The sequence below is a fragment of the Heptranchias perlo genome, chromosome 1, assembly GCF_035084215.1.
Source record: "Heptranchias perlo isolate sHepPer1 chromosome 1, sHepPer1.hap1, whole genome shotgun sequence".
NCBI classification, from domain to species: Eukaryota; Metazoa; Chordata; class Chondrichthyes; order Hexanchiformes; family Hexanchidae; genus Heptranchias; species Heptranchias perlo.
The window spans coordinates 117,814,385-117,836,595 of record NC_090325.1 but is presented as its reverse complement, the minus strand read 5'-3'; the positions used below and the strand labels follow the sequence as shown (position 1 = coordinate 117,836,595).

At 42.6% G+C, this 22,211-nt stretch overlaps 1 protein-coding gene across 1 annotated transcript in view; it reads right to left on the bottom strand.

Moving 5' to 3' along the window:
• wdfy3 (WD repeat and FYVE domain containing 3) overlaps window positions 1-22,211 on the bottom strand; it is a 431,872-nt gene that overhangs the window by 251,985 nt on the left and 157,676 nt on the right. Inside the window, exons 5-7 of the mRNA XM_067990523.1 lie at window positions 15,433-15,594; window positions 13,267-13,459; window positions 6,007-6,193 (exon numbers count right to left, since the gene is read on the bottom strand). Coding sequence (XP_067846624.1) covers window positions 6,007-6,193; window positions 13,267-13,459; window positions 15,433-15,594 — 542 coding nt within the window. The remainder of the gene's footprint in view (window positions 1-6,006; window positions 6,194-13,266; window positions 13,460-15,432; window positions 15,595-22,211) is intronic.

Sequence of the window (22,211 nt, the reverse complement as noted above, 5' to 3'; positions counted from 1 at the left end):
CTAAGGAAGAATAAACTTGTCTTAGAGGGGGTGCAAAGATGATTCACTAGATTGATTCCTGGGATGAGAGGGTTGTCCTATGAGGAGAGATTGCGTAGAATGGGCCCATATTCTCTGGAGTTTAGAAGAATGAGAGGTGATCTCACTGAAACTTATAAAATTCTTAGAGGGCTTGACAGGGTAGATGTTGAGAGGTGTTTCCCCTAGACTCTCTAGATCCCTAGTTCTACAGAGTCTAGAACTAGGGATCATAGTCTCAGGATAAGGGGCCGGCTATTAAGGACAGAGATGAGGAACAATTTTTTCACTCAGAGGGTTGTGAATCTTTAGAATTTTCTGCCCCACAGGGCTGTGGATGCTCAGTTGTTGAGTATATTCAAAACTGAGATAGATAGATTTTTGGACGCTAAGGGAATCAAGGATAAAGTGGGAAAGTAGAGTTGAGGTTAAAGATCAGCCATGATCTTATTGAATGGCGGAGCAGGCTCAAGGGGCTATATGGCCTACTCCTGCTCCTGCTCCTATTTCTTACGTTCTTATAAAATGACATTGGGGTCCTAAACACATCATAGAAGCCCTATTGGCATGGAATAACGAGACCCCATCTGTATAATGTGGGAACCCTTACTGCCTAAATAAAGGCCCACTTGAAAATCGCTTCAGTCAGAAAGTCGGTACTAAGTTTATTCTTACGATTTTCTTCTCACTACCACTCCATTCGCGCTGAAAAACGTGATGATAGAGAAACAAAAACTGCCCTCAGTATTTCCTACCTATTAGGAGATATCCTCATTCCTACTTTCCCACTGAGCCACTCCAGTGGTACAGGTTACAGGAAAGCCTGCATGCCTTCCACAGCAGCATCCCTGATTTTCAGAGAAGCTGGCACATTAGACAGTCCAAATCCAATGTGTTCCAATTGCAGAATCCCATTCCCCTTCCTTTTAAGCTCTACTTGTCAGAATGCAGCTGATTTGTTAAGTTTCCATCAAAGGGTGCTGGTGGAGTTGGAGGAAGAGATTGAAGATTCTCTTGATGAAATCTTTCATAGCTCATTGGAATCTGGTAACATCCCAACAGATTCTAAGTAGCAAATGTAATCCTAATCTTTAAAAAAAAGTAGTGACAGATGAACTATCAAGTTATAGACCTAGGAACCGTACCTCGATTCTGGGGAAAGTGTTTGAGACTTGAATGAGAAATAGCATAAAGGATGATCTGAAAGAGCAGGGTTATTAAAAGAGTTAGCAAGGGTCCAAAAGGAGCATGTCACATCCTGACAAATTTAATGGATTTTTTTTAAAAGGTTACAGATCTGACAGATAAAAGTGAGGCGGTTTGACATTGTCCCATATAATACTCATTCACAAGGTGCATACCATGGGGTGGATGGCAAAGTATTAGGCTGAATGGCAGGAAAAAAGTCATGGAACGTAGGGAGATATCAGAGTGGATGCCAGCTGCTAGTGATATCCCACAGGGTTCAGTGTTGTGGCCACTGTGTTTTCTAGTGTTTGTAAAAAAAAAACAGAATGTTGAATAATGTGTCTAGGTTTGCATATAACAAAATTAAGTGCAGTGGCCAATGATACCAACTAATATGTGATAGTCCAAAGGGATCTGGACAGGCTAGGTCAATGGACAGAAAACTGGCAGATGGAGTTCAACACAGGTTAGTGTAAAGTCACAGGTTTAAGAAGCAGCGAGAATGTGAAGCACATATTAAATGGTAACGTCTTCAGGTAACAGAACTGGAAAGAGATACGGAGGTTTTAATGGAAACGTCATTACAACATCGGTTCAGTGTTCACAGCAAGTCAACAAAGCAAATAGAATGTTAGAATGTATAGTTAGGGGTGTGACTTGCAAGTTAAAGGAGATGATGTTTAAGAAATATCTGGCTTTGGTGAGACCATATCTGGAATACTGTGGTCACTTTTCATCTCACTATTACAGGAAAGATAAAGGGCTCGATTTTAGGGTCGGGTTTCCTGCGGGTTTCCAGCGGGGGGGCCCCGAAAATCCCGATATGAGGTCATGTGACCGGATCGCGCCGCGATCCCGACCACTTCCGGGTTCCCCGATGACGTGCGGGGCTGCGTGCGTGGCCCCCGCTGGTGGGAATCCCGCAGGCAATTAAAGCCAGCGGGGTTCCACTTGAGAGTACTTACCTTGCTTGTTGAGGTCAGTTAATGAGCTGAATCAGCTGTCAAAAGAGGAAGTGTGGGATTTCACCTGCATCGCAGTGTGTTTCCCACACTGGGGGAAACAGTCTCTCTCCAACCAGGCGTGTTGCAGCCAGTAGCCTGTGGCAGGTGCCAAGGTGCACCCCACGGGGGAGAGCCCTCACCCACGCAGGAGGCCACCACGTCACATAGGGCAACCCCTGCCCCCCACCACCCCCCGCCAAGCCAGAGGACAGACCGACACGAAACTGCAGCCCCAGTCCGAGGAACCACCCACCTACCCTGCACAACCCCTCAGACCAACACCTGCCAGATGGGTGGTGCGTGGACACCCTCGGAGGACGAACAGCATGACCAGCCCCAGCAGCCTCGCAGTCCACGCCGTCCGCCGCAGAGACGTGGAGCCCCCCAACACGGGGTTGTTGCACGCCCACCTGCACAGCAGGAGGGAGGGCTACCGCAGAGAGAGACGCATCGCAGAGGGCACTACCCTCGCCACAGGGTCCACAGACCGAGGTGCAGCTCCCCGGACCTCTCCGAGCAGCAGTGCACAGGGAGGCGCAGATTTGCTCGACATGTAGTCGTGGAGATCTGCAGGCTCTTTCATGCCGAGCGGCTCCTGTCTGGCCCCAGCACCAACTGCTTACCTGTCGCTGTCAAAGTCACCACTGCCCTCCACAACTTCTCCTCCGCATCCTTCCAGGGTGCAGCCGGCTACACCTCGGATGTCTCTCAGTCATCTGCGCGGAAGAGCCCTGCAAATACACCTGCACCTACTCTGCAGTAACACGATGGGTGGTATCAGTGGTGGGTCCTCATAGTGATACCCAGGAGCGGGCATTATTGGACACAACAGACAGGATTCGCAGAGACATGGCAGTGGTGGTGCCAATATAATGTGTGCTGCTTGTTGCTCTGAAATTCAATATAGGTAACACCCATGGCAAACCCTCCGACACCCTTGTGCACCCCCTTCATGCTCACGAAACATTTGCCTTATGCTGCCTACTGCACATATGTGATGCATGCCCTGTGGCTGCAGCACAGGTGGTGGCAGGTTGAGTGAGGCTGGCCGTGAGGGAGATGCACGAGAGGGTGAGTATGGGATAGAGCCATGAGATTGTATGAGGATTGGGTCGCGTGTTAGTGGCAGGATGAGTACTGGCGAGGTGAGTAGGTGGAGGTAAGATGAGGATGGGGTTTGAGTGGGTATGAGGGGTGATATGACATAGTGTTGGCGGTGCCAAAGGAGATGTGGGGTTGGGGCAGTGTTGTGGCAGATGGAGTGTAGGGGATAGACTTTGTGTTCTCACTGTGGCTGACCTACTGCGGTCATTGCAGTGCCTCCTGCACTGTATGCAGGTGGGCGATATGTTGGTTGCGCAGATGACCCCCTCTGCTACCTCGAGGCAGGCCTTCTTGGTGGCAGAGGCTGGCCGCTTCCTCCCGCCCGCCGGGTGGAAGATCTCTGTCTTCGCCCTCCTCCTCACCCCATCTGATGATACCTGGGGTGAGGCATCATTAAACTGGGAGCAGCCTTCCCCCTGGGCTGCTCCATGCTGAAATTTGTTCCATTGGTTGCAGCATCTGTCAGTGGAGGACTGCCACTTTAACTAGAGAGCCTCCAGCTGACAGATCGTACTGCGCATGCGCAGCCCGCCCGACACGCAGACCAGCAGCGTGGACCCCGGAGGAGCAGGTAATTGATTCCTATTAGTGTGTTGCCTGCTACGATCGCGCGGGCAACCCACTAATTTCACCGAGCGTGTTGACCACGCTCCCGAAACCCGCAGGCCTGGTAAAATCGAGCCCAAAGAATTACTGGAGGGAATCCAGAGGAGAGCTATGAAGCTGTTTCCTGAAAATAATAGGGCTAGTTGCTAAGTCAAGATTGTCTATTCTGGGACTTTACTCTCTTGAGACGAGGAGGATGAGGGGGGACTTGATAGGGGTCTTGAAAATTTTCATGGGTAAGGCAAAATACAATCCAGGAAAGTTCTTCTGTTTGGCACAAGATTCAAGGACTAGAGGACACAGTTTAAAGTTTCTGTCATAAGAGGAAGGTAGTAGAAATGTGGAATAGATTACCAATAGGAGTAGTGGAACAGAATATCATGGCAGAATTTTAAAAAGGGGCTGAATTATTTTTGGTTAATAAATAAGATTCAGAGTTATTAGTTCTAAAATTACAGTATGGAACCTGAGGGGGTATTTGGAAGAGTAGATGGACCAATGGTTTTCCGTCCAAAATAACAGCATGTTAATTTTAATGGGGATCACAGTGCTGAGGTGGAGGGGGGAAAACTTCAGTACACCCTTTCATTTTGTATAGGCTAACTTGCCCCTCACATTTTTCCCTTCCAGTATTGATGGTTCCTACATGCCATGCACCATACCTCTGGGAGAGAGGGCAATCTACACCCAAAATATCTATGCCACTCTATGCCCACCTATTGGGAGTTGTGCATAACCAACCTAGGCTGGCTCTACCTTCCTCTTTGTGGACAGGTTCCTGGCCTTCACTGGTCCCTCTTAACAATGCAACTGGCTGAGATCAAAAAATTATTCAGTAAAAGATCACAGCCACAAACTCAGATTCTACCCACTCTGTGTACAAATGTTGGAGCTGCCCAATATTTTTATTAAGCGCAATTTTTTTTTTAAATTGGTAATACTCCCTCTTTTATATTCCCTATTCCTCGATTGATCTTGTCTAAGCAAGAAATGTGGCCTAGAAGAATGGATCAGAAGCACAGACCCTCATCCCACCACTCTGTGATAGATTTTTAAGATCTAAAAGATTGTGATAACAAGAGGATTAAATTTTTAAGCTGCCCATGAGATGCATGAGTGATGGCATTAAAATCACTGGAGTATTTGGGCAACAAATACTATATTCTTCATTAGTTAGGAGGTAATACGTATGCAGTTATTACATACTAAAGATCTGAATTTACTGCCAAATTCAACATCACCAGCCACAAGGAAAGAAATGCCACTCCCAGCACTACAGCTTCATGCAGAAGGCTATTATTATTGAACAACACCCAAATGCATAAAATTAGAAGGGGAGAAGTAATTCACCATATGACTACCTTTAACAGGATTTGTTAAAACAGGTTACCATAATATATTTAAGTAATATATTATGGTAACCCCCAATTCAGAGGCATTGCCAAGAGAGTATCATGCAGAAATTTTATTTGACAATAATAATGAAAAAAATAACGGCTTTAGCAAAAAAAGGTGCAGGACTGATTTCTGCCAATAGGTCTCACCCTTGTCCATAAATGGGGCTGATTTTTCTACAGTTCAACTGGATAAATTACACTGCAGTAACAACAGCACTTTTGTACTTTAAAAACAATGATTTTAAATGAGATCTGATCAACTGCAGGCTCCCCTAATATCTCTGATGCAGGATCATCATTCAATCTCAATCGCTGTAAGTTCTCTCCAGTTACTAAAATCCTTTTAATTTTACTTGAAAGTGTCTTATTTTAGTATTAAGTAAGAAAAGGTGAAATAAACCACTGATCTCCTTGAGGCCCGTCGTACATATTCTCTTGGGAAATCCCCACAATTAAGTTTTGATTCAAAATCCTTTACTCTCCCACCCCAAAAAAAATACAGACAGGCATACTTGTTACTCTATATGAACCTAATGCCATTAAGTTTTACGATAGAAACAGGACTGCAGTGGTCACAGTGTACAATTACACAGACACTGAGTCAGATATAGTGACCTCAAAACTAAGGCGCTAACCACAACTGATGACAATGCCTGAACAAAACAACAGTAAGTATGCCATTCACTTACCTGAGCAGAAGATCACAGAGGAATTGGTAACCTTGGCAAGACCTAAAATCATCCAAGAGAACTTGTGATATATCACTGGAGTCTTTAAGAAAGCAGGACAGCCCAGCAAACATTTCAACAATTTCCAGGGGTAAAAGATCTTCTGATTGCTGCATGTTCTGGATACAAGTAGCCACACATGCTTTTTCTATAAAAAAAAAGAGATCAGTATAAACAGCTCAAAAAGTTGCCATTGTGCATTCCCCCTGTAAATTATATACTCCCTATGGTTCCTAGAAAAATGTGAAAAACTGAACAAATTATTTTTTTAAAAAAAACTTCAAACAAGCTCCTCAGCCGGCACTAATCTAATTAAAATTAAAATGCTACTCTTACAGAATTTATAAAAGATATGCTGTATTTGATTGAGGTCATCCTATAGGTTGACATTTTCTGGATCTGTGTTGCTATTTAATGCAGGCAATCTTTAAAAATCTTGGTTGCAGTTTAATAGGTATGACCTCAAGCTGGGCACTGGATTTCAAAGCCAGTATTTAATGGATCTATATTTAAAAGTTATCGCCAGTGCTGTTTCTAACAGGACAGATGTGGGTATTTTGTTTTCTAGTGTGGGAGTATTTTTTTAAAATTGTTAAAATGTTTTCAGTCATACTTTACTGAAATTTATTAAAAAATACATTTCCAATTAGATACTTTTTTGTAGAAAGATCAGTAAAATTAGTCACCACATCCCATTACAAGTTGCAATTATATACTTTACCAATTTCAGGAAAGTAACTATATACCAGGATTACAAAAATGTCTTTGATGCCTTGTTCCCGCTCCCCGCTCCCGCACTGTTACCCAAGTCCCCCAAGGATCTATCCTTGGCCCCACTCTTATTTCTCATCGACATGCTGCCCCTCGGCGACATTGTCCGAAAACACATCAGATTCCACATGTACGCTGACGACACCCAGCTCTACCTCACAACCACTTCCCTTGACCCCTCCACTGTTTCTTATTTGTCACATTGCTTGTCCAACGGATTTCGTTCAACTAAATATTGGGAAGACCGAAACCACTGTCTTTGGTCCCCGCCGCAAACTCCATTCCCGAGCTACAGACTCCATCTCTCTTCCCTGGCCACTGTCTGAGGCTGAACCAAACCGTTCGCAATCTTAGCTTCCTAGAATCATAGAATCATAGAAGTTACAACATGGAAACAGGCCCTTCGGCCCAACATGTCCATGTCGCCCAGTTTATACCACTAAGCTAGTCCCAATTGCCTGCACTTGGCCCATATCCCTCGATACCCATCTTACCCATGTAACTGTCCAAATGCTTTTTAAAAGACAAAATTGTACCCTCCTCTACTACTGCCTCTGGCAGCTCGTTCCAGACACTCATCACCCTTTGAGTGAAAAAATTGCCCCTCTGGACCCTTTTGTATCTCTCCCCTCTCACCTTAAATCTGTGCCCCCTCGTTATAGACTCCCCTACCTTTGGGAAAAGATTTTGACTATCGACCTTATCTGTGCCCCTCATTATTTTATAGACTTCTATAAGATCACCCCTTAACCTCCTACTCTCCAGGGAAAAAAGTCCCAGTCTGTCTAACCTCTCCCTGTAAGTCAAACCATCAAGTCCCGGTAGCATCCTAGTAAATCTTTTCTGCACTCTTTCTAGTTTAATAATATCCTTTCTATAATAGGGTGACCAGAACTGTACACAGTACTCCAAGTGTGGCCTCACCAATGCCCTGTACAACTTCAACAAGACATCCCAACTCCTGCATTCAATGTTCTGACGAATGAAACCAAGCATGCTGAATGCCTTCTTCACCACCCTATCCACCTGTGACTCCACTTTCAAGGAGCTATGAATCTGTACTCCCAGATCTCTTTGTTCTATAACTCTCCCCAACGCCCTACCATTAACGGAGTAGGTCCTGGCCCGATTCGATCTACCAAAATGCATCACCTCACATTTATCTAAATTAAACTCCATCTGCCGTTCATCGGCCCACTGGCCCAATTTATCAAGATCCCGTTGCAATCCCAGATAACCTTCTTCACTGTCCACAATGCCACCAATCTTGGTGTCATCTGCAAACTTACTAACCATGCCTCCTAAATTCTCATCCAAATCATTAATATAAATAACAAATAACAGCGGACCCAGCACCGATCCCTGAGGCACACCGCTGGACACAGGCATCCAGTTTGAAAAACAACCCTCTACAACCACCCTCTGTCTTCTGTCATCAAGCCAATTTTGTATCCAATTGGCTACCTCACCTTGGATCCCATGAGATTTAACCTTATGTAACAACCTACCATGCGGTACCTTGTCAAATGCTTTGCTGAAGTCCATGTAGACCACGTCTACTGCACAGCCCTCATCTATCTTCTTGGTTACCCCTTCAAAAAACTCAATCAAATTCGTGAGACATGATTTTCCTCTCACAAAACCATGCTGACTGTTCCTAATTAGTCCCTGCCTCTCCAAATGCCTGTAGATCCTGTCCCTCAGAATACCCTCTAACAACTTACCCACTACAGATGTCAGGCTCACTGGTCTGTAGTTCCCAGGCTTTTCCCTGCCGCCCTTCTTAAACAAAGGCACAACATTTGCTACCCTCCAATCTTCAGGCACCTCACCTGTAGCGGTGGATGATTCAAATATCTCTGCTAGGGGACCCGCAATTTCCTCCCTAACCTCCCATAACGTCCTGGGATACATTTCATCAGGTCCCGGAGATTTATCTACCTTGATGCGCGTTAAGACTTCCAGCACCTCCCTCTCTGTAATATGTACACTCCTCAAGACATCACTATTTATTTCCCCAAGTTCCTAACATCCATGCCTTTCTCAACCGTAAATACCGATGTGAAATATTCATTCAGGATCTCACCCATCTCTTGTGGTTCCGCACATAGATGACCTTGTTGATCCTTAAGAGGCCCTACTCTCTCCCTAGTTACCCTTTTGCCCTTTATGTATTTGTAGAAGCTCTTTGGATTCACCTTTGCCTGATCTGCCAAAGCAATCTCATATCCCCTTTTTGCCCTCCTGATTTCTCTCTTAACTCTACTCCGGCAATCTCTATACTCTTCAAGGGATCCACTTGATCCCAGCTGCCTATGCATGTCATATGCCTCCTTCTTATTTTTGACTAGTGCCTCAATCTCCCGAGTCATCCAAGGTTCCCTACTTCTACCAGCCTTGCCCTTCACTTTATAAGGAATGTGCTTACCCTGAACCCTGGTTAACACACTTTTGAAAGCCTCCCACTTACCAGTCGTCCCTTTGCCTGCCAACAGACTCTCCCAATCAACTTCTGAAAGTTCCTGTCTAATACCATCAAAATTGGCCTTTCCCCAATTTAGAATTTTAACTTTTGGGCCAGACCTATCCTTCTCCATAGCTATCTTAAAACTAATGGAATTATGATCACTGGTCCCAAAGTGATCCCTCACTAACACTTCTGTCACCTGCCCTTCCTTATTTCCCAAGAGGAGGTCAAGTTTTGCCCCCTCTCTAGTCGGGCCATCCACATACTGAATGAGAAATTCCTCCTGAATACACTCAACAAATTTCTCTCCATCCAAGCCCCTAATGCTATGGCTGTCCCAGTCAATGTTGGGAAAGTTAAAGTCCCCTACTATTACCACCCTATTTTTCTTGCAGCTGTCTGTGATCTCCTTACATATTTGCTCCTCAATTTCCCGTTGACTATTTGGGGGTCTGTAGTACAATCCTATCAAAGTGATCTCTCCCTTCTTATTTTTCAGTTCTACCCATATAGACTCAGTGGGCGAACCCTCGGATATATCCCCTCTCACTACTGCCGTGATGTTCTCCCTAATCAAGAACGCAACTCCCCCTCCTCTCTTACCTCCTGCTCTATCTTTCCTATAGCATCTGTACCCTGGAACATTGAGCTGCCAGTCCTGCCCCTCCCTTAGCCATGTTTCAGTAATAGCTATAACATCCCAGTCCCATGTACCCATCCATGCCCTGAGTTCATCTGCCTTGCCCATCAGACTTCTTGCATTGAAATAAATGCAGTTTAATCTAGACTTCCCTTGGTCTTTACCCTGCTTTCTCAGACCATCTGTCCGGTCATGTTCTGTACACTCTCCCTTACTGCCTTTTGTTTCTGTCACCACTTTATTTCCCACTGACTTCCTGCATCGGTTCCCATCCCCCTGCCACATTAGTTTAAACCCTCCCCAACAGCACTGGCAAACACTCCCCCTAGGACATTGGTTCCAGTCCTGCCCAGATGCAGACCGTCCAATTTGTACTGGTCCCACCTCCCCCAGAACCGGTTCCAATGGCCCAGGAATTTGAATCCCTCCCTCTTGCACCATCTCTCAAGCCACTATCTGACCCTGAGATGAGCTTCCAACCGCATATCCACTCTATCACCAAGACTGCCTACTTCCACCTCCGTAACATCAGCCGCCTCCGCCCCTGCCTCAGCTCATCCTCGCCTTTGTAACCTCCAGACTGGACTATTCCAATGCTCTCCTGGCTCGCCTCCCATCTTCCTCCCTCAATAAACTCATCCAAAACTCTGCTACCTGTATCCTAACTCACACCAAGTCCCGTTCTCCAATCACCGCTATGCTCGCTGGTCTACATTGGCTCCTAGTCCGGGAACGCATTGATTTTAAAATTCTCATCCTTGTTTTCAAATCCCTCTATGGCCTCGCCCCTCCCTATCTCTGCAACCTCCTCCAGCCCTACAACCCCCCGAGATCTCTGTGCTCCTCCAATTCTTGCCTCTTGCGCATCCCCAATTTTAATCGCTCCGCCTTTGGCGGCCGTGCCTTCAGCTGCCTAGGCCCTAAGCTCGGGAATTCCCTCCCTAAACCTCTCTGCCTCCTTTAAGACACTCCTTCAAACCTACCTCTTTGACCAAGCTTTTGGTCACCTGTCCTAATACTTCCTTATGTGGCTTGGTGTCAAATTTTGTTTGATAATGCTCCTGTGAAGCGCCTTGGGACGTTTTACAATGTTACAGACGCTATATAAATGTAAGCTGTTGTTGTTGTTGTGACAAGGGCATACAGATTTCTAAATTGCTCATTACCAAATGTTAGAATTTGCTTGGTAAAAATGCCTTTACTTATGCACAACCCATACAAAACTGACTGAATTGCCTGAAGTTTGATGGAAGACAACTTTATATATGTATATTTATTTACTCTTTATTAAGTACAAAATGCACATACTACTGGATAATTGATAATACACACTGGATGCAGAAGATCCAAATGATCAACTGTATATTACATCAACCTGTAGCAGTGGCATAACAACCATTAATCCTGTTGTGTGCTCATTATCATGCAAAAAGGATATGGAGATGTGAGCATTCGGTGTCTGCATCAACAGCTTCTGTCAATGTAAACACTGACTAAATTAGAAAAAAAACTCTCAACACAAAAGTGTGAAACAGACCACAATCAAATCAATCTCTGAGCTCAGATCATGATTTAGAACATCTACACCCCTTGATTTCATTGTTGCAGAAATCCTTAATTCTCATTGTAGCTAGATTTGATATTTTATCCCCAGTTCTGTGATTTGTTTTCCCTCCTGATTTCATACTGCCACAAGGTCTTTAGCAAAAATCAGCACTCCAGGGACAAAAATCAACGTGCACCGTTTCTCAATTTAGTGAAATAATTAATAAAACAAAATTATTTAGATTTTAGTTTATGTAAGTCGAGTTTCTTTTGACATTTTACATCTCATAAAATCAATTTCAGAGCCTATAAATAATGTATTTGTAGAACACACCACAAAAAGATAAAGACAGCCTATTTCTGGTTGCTGTGTGGGTAATCAGAGATGTATAATTATTGTCTTAATCTGAAAAATGTTCTAGTGAGCAAACATAAAAATAAAAAAGGAAACCTAAGCCAGGAAGTCAACAGAATATTGATATTTGTAACTTGTTTTAGAAAAAGAAAAGTGAAAGTGAAACCTTCAAGATCACATGATAACTTTGGATGAGGGAGATCATTAGGCCAATTTTAATTAATTCATCCAGAAATACCTTAAATTCCCCCCACCCCATTTCAGTATCAATTTGGTTCTTAATTAATTCCAGGTTTTCACAATTCTATCTGCAAGTCCATTTCATGTATTTATCACTCTGTGAAGAACTTCCTGATAATCGTCCTAAATCTGCCTTTTACTAATTGGAATCTGTGTTTCCATGTCCGACTCACAACTTGCTTTAAAGTCATTTTCCAGATTTACTTTTACCATTGCTGTTAACTATCATGTAATTTGTTAATAAGATCACCTCAAAGAGGTCTCCTTTCAAGGCTTAAAAGCCCATGTTTCTTTAATCTTTCCTCATAATTCAAACTTCTGCACCAGGGACAGCTCATGACTCTTCTCTATCTCTAATGCTTGAACTTGTGGCTCAGTGACCAGAAGTGGACATAGTACATAAGGTGTGCTCTGGCCAGTATATTATACAGTTTAATCAAGGGTTCATCTGATTTGTAATCTATGATTTTGGCTGTATAATTTAACATTCTATTAGCTTTGTTAATTGTTGTTTTTCATCAAGTCCACCTAGACGCCTAGGTCTGTTTCAACTTCATGGAGCCATGGAAAAGATCACTAGGATCATATCAGGGATGACAGGGTATATTTATAATGAGAGATTTAAATAATTAGGCACAGCAGCATTGAAACTACAGACTTGACTATAACAGAAAGAGATTGATCGAAGAAGTTCTGACAGTAGATGTAGCCAGCAATACTTGAAGGCAAATCTCCAATTCAGTGCATAATTTCTGTCTAGGCTGTTACATAAACAGTCTTTTAAGTTAAACATCCAATATTCACTAGAGCAAAGAAAAGTTTAAGGGGATCTAATAGTAAGTGTAATCAGTAACAAGGAGGATTAATATTAGAAACATAAAGGAAGAAGTTAAGACTTTTCTTATGCAAAGGGTCATTCGAATATAGAATGAATTACCACAAGTGGCTATTGAAACTGAGTCAATGATGATATTTAAGAAAACATTGAATAAAAACTTCAAGGAAAATATTAAAGGGCGCTGGGAAAAAGCAATGGAATGGGATTAGTGTAAATAGCTCTAATGTGGCACTGGCATGATAGGTTGAATGGCCTTCTTCTGTGCTGAAAATTTTAAGATTCTTTGACAATCAAGATTCTACTGTAAGTTTAAAAAAACCAAATGATAATGGGAACGGTGGTGGAAGGATGTTGCATGTACCTACCATGAATGTATTTGACGACATTGAGACTAAGTCCATGGCGAGATATGGTCATTAGTACCTCTCCGGCACTCTTTCTCCAGAGAATATTATGGGGAGGACACCAGGAGGTTATAGCACTGAACAGAAGCTGGAGGTCATCTTTCTGGGCTAGCTCTTCTGCTGGTGACACATAGTTGCAGAGTTTCACCAAGATCTAACAAAAACAGAAGAGCCACAAACTGAAATGCCAAACCTAATGATCATATTTATTTCATATAATGTTGGTGAACTGGTCAGCCTTCTGATAACCGTGTTAACCTTTAAGAAACAAATTGCTGATACATGCTAAAAAAAAACTGAGTAATACATCCTACAGTCAGCAAAAATCATTCATAATTGTGGCATCATTTTTAAACTGCTACTGAGTTGCTTCATCCAAAAAGTACTGCAGTTGCAAATAAAACACAATTCATTAATTATTTCTGTGACAGTAGCATTAGGTTTTGCAAGATGGAGGATGGCCTAATGGCACAGCAGTCTTGAAACTACAGACTTGACTATAACAGAAACAAATTGATCTAAGGAGGTCTGAGGATAAATGTAGCCAGCAATACTAAATCAGTGCCTAATTTCTGTCATGGCCGTTACATAAACATCTTTTAAGTTAAACAGGTCCAATATCCATATTTTTCTGACAGATTTCATTATGCTCTCGATGTAAGGACTGTTTTGTTAAATAAAAATATTGCTGCTGGAATTTTTATTTTGAAAGGGGGAAGCTAAATCAAAAATTTTACTGACAGCTGGATTCATATTAATATGTATTTTACTAAGCATATCAATGACAATTTTGTTTTGTATGTTACTCAACTTCGTAGCCTTTTCAATAAACATTGTGGTCAGTACACCAATTAGCAATAACTGTTGCAAGCTGAGAGTAACAAATTTGTATAATTCTCCTCCAGAAATGCAAAAGGTTAGTTCTATAATTTACATTTAAAAGGAAAAAACATTGTAGGATAAGACTCCCAGAAGTTAGGTCAAGAAGGAAATGTTGTACGTAAGCAGAAAACTATGCAAACTAGAATGATCAGACTAGCTGAATCTGATATTCTTAAGTTCTTACATATCAGCATCTAGGCAGACCCAGATTATCTCACATTGATGAATCCAAGTTCTTCATAAATTTCCTGAGGAAAATAGTTGCGTTTAAATTTCAGTTAAAAAAATCCCGATTTTTATATATATATACATATATATATATATGGATCAACTATATTTTCATCTTTACCATCAAAGTCACGCAAATTATTTTTTCCTGGAGGCATGAATCTATGATGTGTGTTTTTTGGAGGATATAAATCTTATTTTCTTCCTATCCTCCCAGCTCTCAATCTACACAATTATGACCAAGAACATGACTGGTCTGATTGCAAGATTCCACCAATGCCACTCTGAGCTGGTTACAAGGAGGCATGCCAGGGTGACCTGGCAAGATTCTCCCTTTAATATTATCTCCCCAAGGGAAGGTACCTGACATTGGCAACCATCAGTATGGGGACGAATGACACATCTCAATGTATGGCGTAGCTTGCTGGAGATAGTGTTTTGAAGCATTAAAAATCACAGCTTGGAGCTCGGGATTAGGAATGGGTAGCACTGGCCTACCACCTCTGGAACAAAGGTTCAATTCTAGTCCAGGCTGATGGGATCAAAGTCTCATCCATCTTGCTATAGATTGAACAGTTAGTTTTTTCTTATTCCAGATATTCTGTTGCAATATTTTCTACGGTGTTGGCTGGTATCTGTGTTTGCTTCACAAGTAGATGTTTTTACACATCTTACAACATTTTAAACATGGAGAAAACCATTTGCGCCTTAAAGTCTAAAACAATGGGTAATTCTAAGTCTCTTTTGAGAGATACCAGAACTACTAAAATTATGACGACATTTTCGTATCTTCGATTTATGTCAATCCATTTAGCCTCTCCCTTGACATTAAAATACATTTTTAATTGGCAAATTATGTAGAATCACAAAATTACCAATTTTACAACTACCAATTAAGGAATACTGCTCAACTCAGTTCAGCTCATTAATTAAAAACAATGATCACTGCAGATAAATAGGTGATCCTGGGTGAAGATGCCACATTGAAAATGCCTCGAACATAAGAGAGTATTTCACCTGTACAAATACTTTCTGCAACAGTGTCCGTCGCTCACTAAGTGGTAGCTCTGTCTGAGCTCCTCCAGGTACATCAGGCACATGTGGAAGGTCGAAGAATAGGTAGAGACATTTAACCAGCGTAGAAGGCAGAGACATTGTCGTCATATAGTCCACAGTTTTCTGTTTTTTGAAAAAAAGGAAAATGAGACTTGTTATCCACATTGAAATAGCATGGTGGTCCTCAATCTGGCACTTTCAGTACCGGAATTTCAAGCACACCTCTAAACACAACTCAATAGATAACAAAAGCAATAAAGCTAGCAGCTCCCAACCAAGTCACATGTCTGAGGCCTCATCCACTTAATTCACTCAATGAAGTCGAGTCATTCCTCAACTACCACATCAAGCAGTCCATCACATTGGAGCATGGTATTTCATATTAGAGAGAAGTAAAACTAACTTGGTCTAGGTTCTCATGCATGGATCAATTGTCTTTTGCTAGTCACTCACAGGAAATGGCTCTCATTCACCAACTTAGTATTTGTCAAATGCAAGAACTTAAAGGAAACTTTTACTTTATAATGGTTGAGCTCTCTGCTGGAGCTGCCACCTATGCTTCATTTCCAAGGCTGGTTACTAAAAACATAGAATTTGGCATTCATCTCAGCCTCCCAGCCTTCACCCTCTTGATGTTGCTCAGCTAAAAGCAACTTAATTGCATATTTATTTCTCCTTCCAAAAAAACTCTTCAGATTCCTTATGTGTTAACTAACTCAGAGGGTGGGCAGGCAAACTTCCTTGCAAATAAAACTCTTAGGCCAGGAATCTAAGAGGTGCATGAGAAACTTGACTTGACCTTTAATTTTCTCTTTTGCTGGGGAAGCAGCCTCCCCTCCACTCACGTTACCATTATTCAAAGAAAGTCAACAAAAGACAACATTCAAACCATCGATAATTTTGATTTTGATTTTTTTTTCCCCTACTCCAACACTTCCCTTAGTTTTCTCCATTTAGTTCACTTCTCTTGAAGGCAACAGCTCATACTGGGATCCAACTGTGAGTAAATTAAGTTTTTTAATGCCTCATTCCAGCTCCAGAACTAGCTGCGACACCAGCCAAACTGTTCCAGTACAGCTAGAACACTGGCATCCACCCGATAATGTGGAAAATTGCCCAGGTATGTCCTGTTCACATAAAGCAAGACAAATCCAATCCGGCCAATTACCGCCCCATCAGTCTACTCTCAATCATCAGCAAAGTGATGGTAGGTGTCATCGACAGTGCGATCAAGCGGCACTTACTCACCAATAACCTGCTCACTGATGCTCAGTTTGGGTTCCGCCAGGACCACTCGGCTCCGGACATCATTACAGCCTTGGTCCATACATGGACAAAAGAGCTGAATTCCAGAGGTGAGGTGAGAGTGACTGCCCTTGACATCAAGGCAGCATTTGACAGAGTGTGGCACCAAGGTGCCCCAGTAAAATTGAAGTCAATGGGAATCAGGGGGAAAACTCTCCAGTGGCTGGAATCATACCTAACATAAAGGAAGATGTTAGTGGTTGTTGGAAGCCAATCATCTCAGCCCCAGGACATTGCTGCAGGAGTTCCTCAGGGCAGTGTCCTAGGCCCAACCATCTTCAGCTGCTTCATCAATGACCTTCCCTCCATCATAAGGTCAGAAATGGGGATGTTCACTGATGATTGCACAGTGTTCAGTTCCATTCACAACCCCTCAGATAATAAAGCAGTCCGTGCCTGCATGCAGCAAGACCTGGACAACATCCAGGCTTGGGCTGATAAGTGGCAAGTAACACTTGCACCAGACAATGACCATCTCCAACAAGAGAGAATCTAACCACCTCCCCTTGACATTCAATAGCATTACCGTCGCCGAATCCCCCACCATCAACATCCTAGGGTAACCATTGACCAGTCATATAAATACTGTGGTTACAAGAGCAGGTCAGAGGCTGGGTATTCTGCGGCGAGTGACTCACCTCCTGACTCCCCAAAGCCTTTCCACCATCTACAAGGCATAAGTGAGGAGTGTGATGGAATACTCTCCACTTGCCTGGATGAGTGCAGCTCCAACAACATTCAAGAAGCTCGACACCATCCAGGACAAAGCAGCCCGCTTGATGGGCACCCCAACCACCAGCCGAAACATTCTCTCCCTTCACCACCGGCGCACAGTGGCTGTAGTGTGCACTATCCACAGTATGCACTGCAGCAACTCACCAAGGCTTCTTCGACAGCACTTCCCAAACCCACGACCTCTACCACCTAGAAGGACAAGAGCAACAGGCACATGGGAACACCACCACCTGCATGTTCCCTTCCAAGTCACACACCATCCTGGCTTGGAAATATATCGCCGTTCCTTCATCGCCGCTGGGTCAAAATCCTGGAACTCCCTTCCTAACAGCACTGTGGGAGAACCTTCACCACACAGACCGCAGCGGTTCAAGGCGGCGGCTCACCACTACCTTCTCAAGGGCAATAAATGCTGGCCTTGCCAGTGACGCCCACATCCCATGAGCGAATTAAAAAAAAACTCAACTAGCCAATCTTCATGCAGAAGCTTAGAGAACAAGTGTAAGCAGACCAGTCGACTGTAGAGATCATCACAGCCGAGCCTGTCCCAGTCTTCCCCTCACTGTCCACTGAATAGCAATGAGGATGTAAGAGAAATGCCCGAATTGCCTTAAATGTGTCCTCAAAATGAAGTCAGTAGTCAGACTGAATGCTGGGAAAGGCAAGAGCTAATGCTAATTGCACCATGAAGGTTTATACAAATAAAAGATTCTTCACCAGTGATAGAATACAAGCCATCAAGACCACAAGCTCGGAGATGGGTCGTTAAGGGGAATCCCAAATGGTTTCTTGCTGAGGAGTTAACATGCAGGGATTAAGGATTCGTCTGGCACCCTTGATGAATATTCTTACCGGGTTATCGATCCCAGTGTACTTACAAGGAGCAAGAATCCTGGTCATTTGTTTTTTCCATTTCCCTCACACAGGAGATACTATGGCCAATAGTAACAACACTGGCCTGGCTGAGATCAGATGATTTAGCATAAGCCAGGGAATAAACTTGACCTGTATTACTCAGGTACATCCTACAAGGTGCACTCACAGACTCAGATACCGAATTTTAACCGAGATACTGAATTGCTGCAATGAATGAAGAAATGCATCAAAATCTGCTTCATAAAATTGCTGCTGGTTTAACAAATTAGTGATTACATAAGAACATAAGAAATAGGAGCAGGAGTAGGCCAATCGGCCCCTCGAGCCTGCTCCGCCATTCAATAAGATCATGGCTGATCTGATCCTAACCTCAAATCTAAATTCATGTCCAATTTCCTGCCCGCTCCCCGTAACCCCTAATTCCCTTTACTTCTAGGAAACTGTCTATTTCTGTTTTAAATTTATTTAATGATGTAGCTTCCACAGCTTCCTGGGGCAGCAAATTCCACAGACCTACTACCCTCTGAGTGAAGAAGTTTCTCCTCATCTCAGTTTTCAAAGAGCAGCCCCTTATTCTAAGATTATGCCCCCTAGTTCTAGTTTCACCCATCCTTGGGAACATCCTTACCGCATCCACCCGATCAAGCCCCTTCACAATCTTATATGTTTCAATAAGATCGCCTCTCATTCTTCTGAACTCCAATGAGTAGAGTCCCAATCTACTCAACCTCTCCTCATATGTCCACCCCCTCATCCCCGGGATTAACCGAGTGAACCTTCTTTGTACTGCCTCGAGAGCAAGTATGTCTTTTCTTAAGTATGGAGACCAAAACTGTATGCAGTATTCCAGGTGCGGTCTCACCAATACCTTATATAACTGCAGCAATACCTCCCTGTTTTTATATTCTATCCCCCTAGCAATAAAAGCCAACATTCCGTTGGCCTTCTTGATCACCTGCAAACTAACTTTTTGATTTTCTTGCACGAGGACCCCCAGATCCCTTTGTACTGCAGTACTTTCCAGTTGCTCGCCATTAAGATAATAACTTGCTCTCCGATTTTTCCTGCCATAGTGCATAACCTCACATTTTCCAATATTGTATTGCATCTGCCAAATCTCCACCCACTCACCCGGCCTGTCTATATCCCCTTGTAGGTTTTTTATGTCCTCCTCACTCTCTACTTTCCCTCCCATCTTTGTATCATCTGCAAACTTTGATATGTTACACTCGGTCCCCTCCTCCAAATCGTTAATATAGATTGTAAAGAGTTGGGGACCCAGCACCGACCCCTGCGGAACACCACTGGCTACAGGTTGCCAGTCCGAGAATGAACCATTTATCCCAACTCTCTGCTTCCTGTTAGATAACCAATCCTCCACCCATGCCAGAATATTACCCCCAATCCAGTGATTCTTTATCTTGAGCAATAATCTTTAATGTGGCACCTTGTCGAATGCCTTCTGGAAGTCCAAATACACTACGTCCACTGGTTCCCCTTTATCCACCCTGTACGTTATATCCTCAAAGAACTCAAGCAAATTTGTCAGACATTACTTCCCCTTTGTAAAGCCATGCTGACTTTGTCCTATTAAATTATGTTTATCCAAATGTTCTGCTACTGTCTCCTTAATAATAGACTCCAAAATTTTACCCACCACAGATGTTAAGCTAACTGGTCTATAATTTCCAGCCTTCTGCCTACTACCCTTTTTAAATAAGGGTGTTACATTGGCAGTTTTCCAATCTGCCGGGACCTTTGCCGAGTCCAGAGAATTTTGGAAAATTATTACCAAAGCATCCACAATCCCTACTGCCACTTCCCTCAAGACCCTAGGATGTAAGCCATCAGGTCCAGGGGATTTAACCGTCTTGAGTCCCATTAATTTACTGAGTACCAATTCCTTAGTGATTTTAATCGTATTTAGCTCCTCCCCCCCTAGAGCCCACTGTTTGTCCAGTGTTGGGATATTCTTAATGTCCTCTACCGTAAAGACTGAAACAAAATATTTGTTCAGCATTTTTGCCATCTCCATGTTTCCCACCATTAATTTCCCGGTCTCATCCTCTAAAGGACCTACGTTTGCCTTAGCCACCCTTTTTCTTTTTATATAACTGTAGAAACTCTTGCTATCTGTTTTTATATTTTTTGCTAATTTATTTTCATAATCTATCTTCCCTTTCTTAATCAATCCTTTCGTTACTTTTTGCTGTCTTTTGAAGACTTCCCAATCTTCTATCCTCCCACTAAGTTTGGCTACCTTATATGTCCTCGTTTTTAGTCGGATACTATCCTTAATTTCTTTACTTAGCCACGGATGGCTGTCATTTCTTTTACACCCTTTTTTCCTCCGTGGAATATATATTTTTTGAAAGTTGTAAAATAACTCCTTGAATGAACACCACTGCTCATGTACTGTCTTACCCTTTAATCTATTTTCCCAGTCCACTTTAATCAATTCCGCTCTCATACCATCATAGTCTCCTTTATTCAAGCTCAGTACGCTTGTTTGAGAACCAACCTTCTCACCCTCTGATTGGATATGGACTGTAACCATGTTATGGTCACTCATTCCAAGGGGATCCTTAACTGGGACATCATCAATTAATCCTGGCTCATTACACAGGACCAGGTCCAAGGTTGCTTGCCCCCTTGTAGGATCAGTTACATACTGCTCAAGAAATCCATCCCTAATACACTCAATAAACTCTTCCTCAAGGCTACCCTGCCCAATTTGATTTGTCCAGTTAATATGATAGTTAAAATCCCCCATAATTATAGCTGTTCCCTTATTACATGCCCCGACTATTTCCTGATTAATACTTCTTCCAGCAGAGTTGCAACTATTAGGAGGCCTATATACTACGCCCACGAGTATTTTTTGCCCCTTATTATTCCTTATCTCTACCCAAACTGTTTTGTTTTAATGCTTCTATTTGCTTTTTATTTCTAACATGTAAAATAAGATTTTATTGATGAAAGAATACATAAATTGTAGTTAAATTTTCTTGTAGATATTTTTAAATTATACATATTTTATTTTAAGTCATTTCCACCCACCCTACTTGTAAGGTATATATTTGAGCCGGGGATGTCCAAACTGTGGCCCATGGACCACATACAGCCCTGAAAGCCCCAGCGTCTAATATTTTTTGATTTGTCCAGTTTGAATTTTTGGGTTTATAAATTTGGAAACAGTTATTCTCAGCATCGTTGCCCCTTAGTGAATAAATCCTAAAATAGAAAACCAAAATCTACTGGTATCAACAACTTGAGATATATGCAAATTAATGATAGCAATGAGTCATAGAAATTTACAGCACAGAAGGCCATTTGCACATTGTGTTAGCTCTTTAACTGGAGCTGTTCACTCTAATCTAAATTCCCTGCCCTTTCCCCACTTCCTTCTTTAATTCTACCCTTTTATATACTTAATCGTCCTTTTTAAATGATGTTATCGCTGACTTGTGATAAAGCATTCCATGTTCTAATAACCACCTGTGCAAAACATTTTTTTTAAATTTCCTCCTTCATTCTTCTAGTAATAATTGAGACTTTGTGCTCCCAGCCAATCGGGGAAACGATTTTTCACTGTTTACTCTCTCAAAACTCTCATAATTTTGATACTTGTTATCAAAATTAGGGCACGTGGTATTTAAAGTAAATGAAGCTGCAATGAACAGAGGGATGGCCAAGGGACAAAATGCAAAAATAAGCAGTAAATGGATGTTTTTAGAATTGGCAAGATGAGTCTAATACTGTGCCACAGGGCTTTGTGCTGAGACTGTTTTTTTGAAAACTTCCATCAGATCTCCCCTTATCTT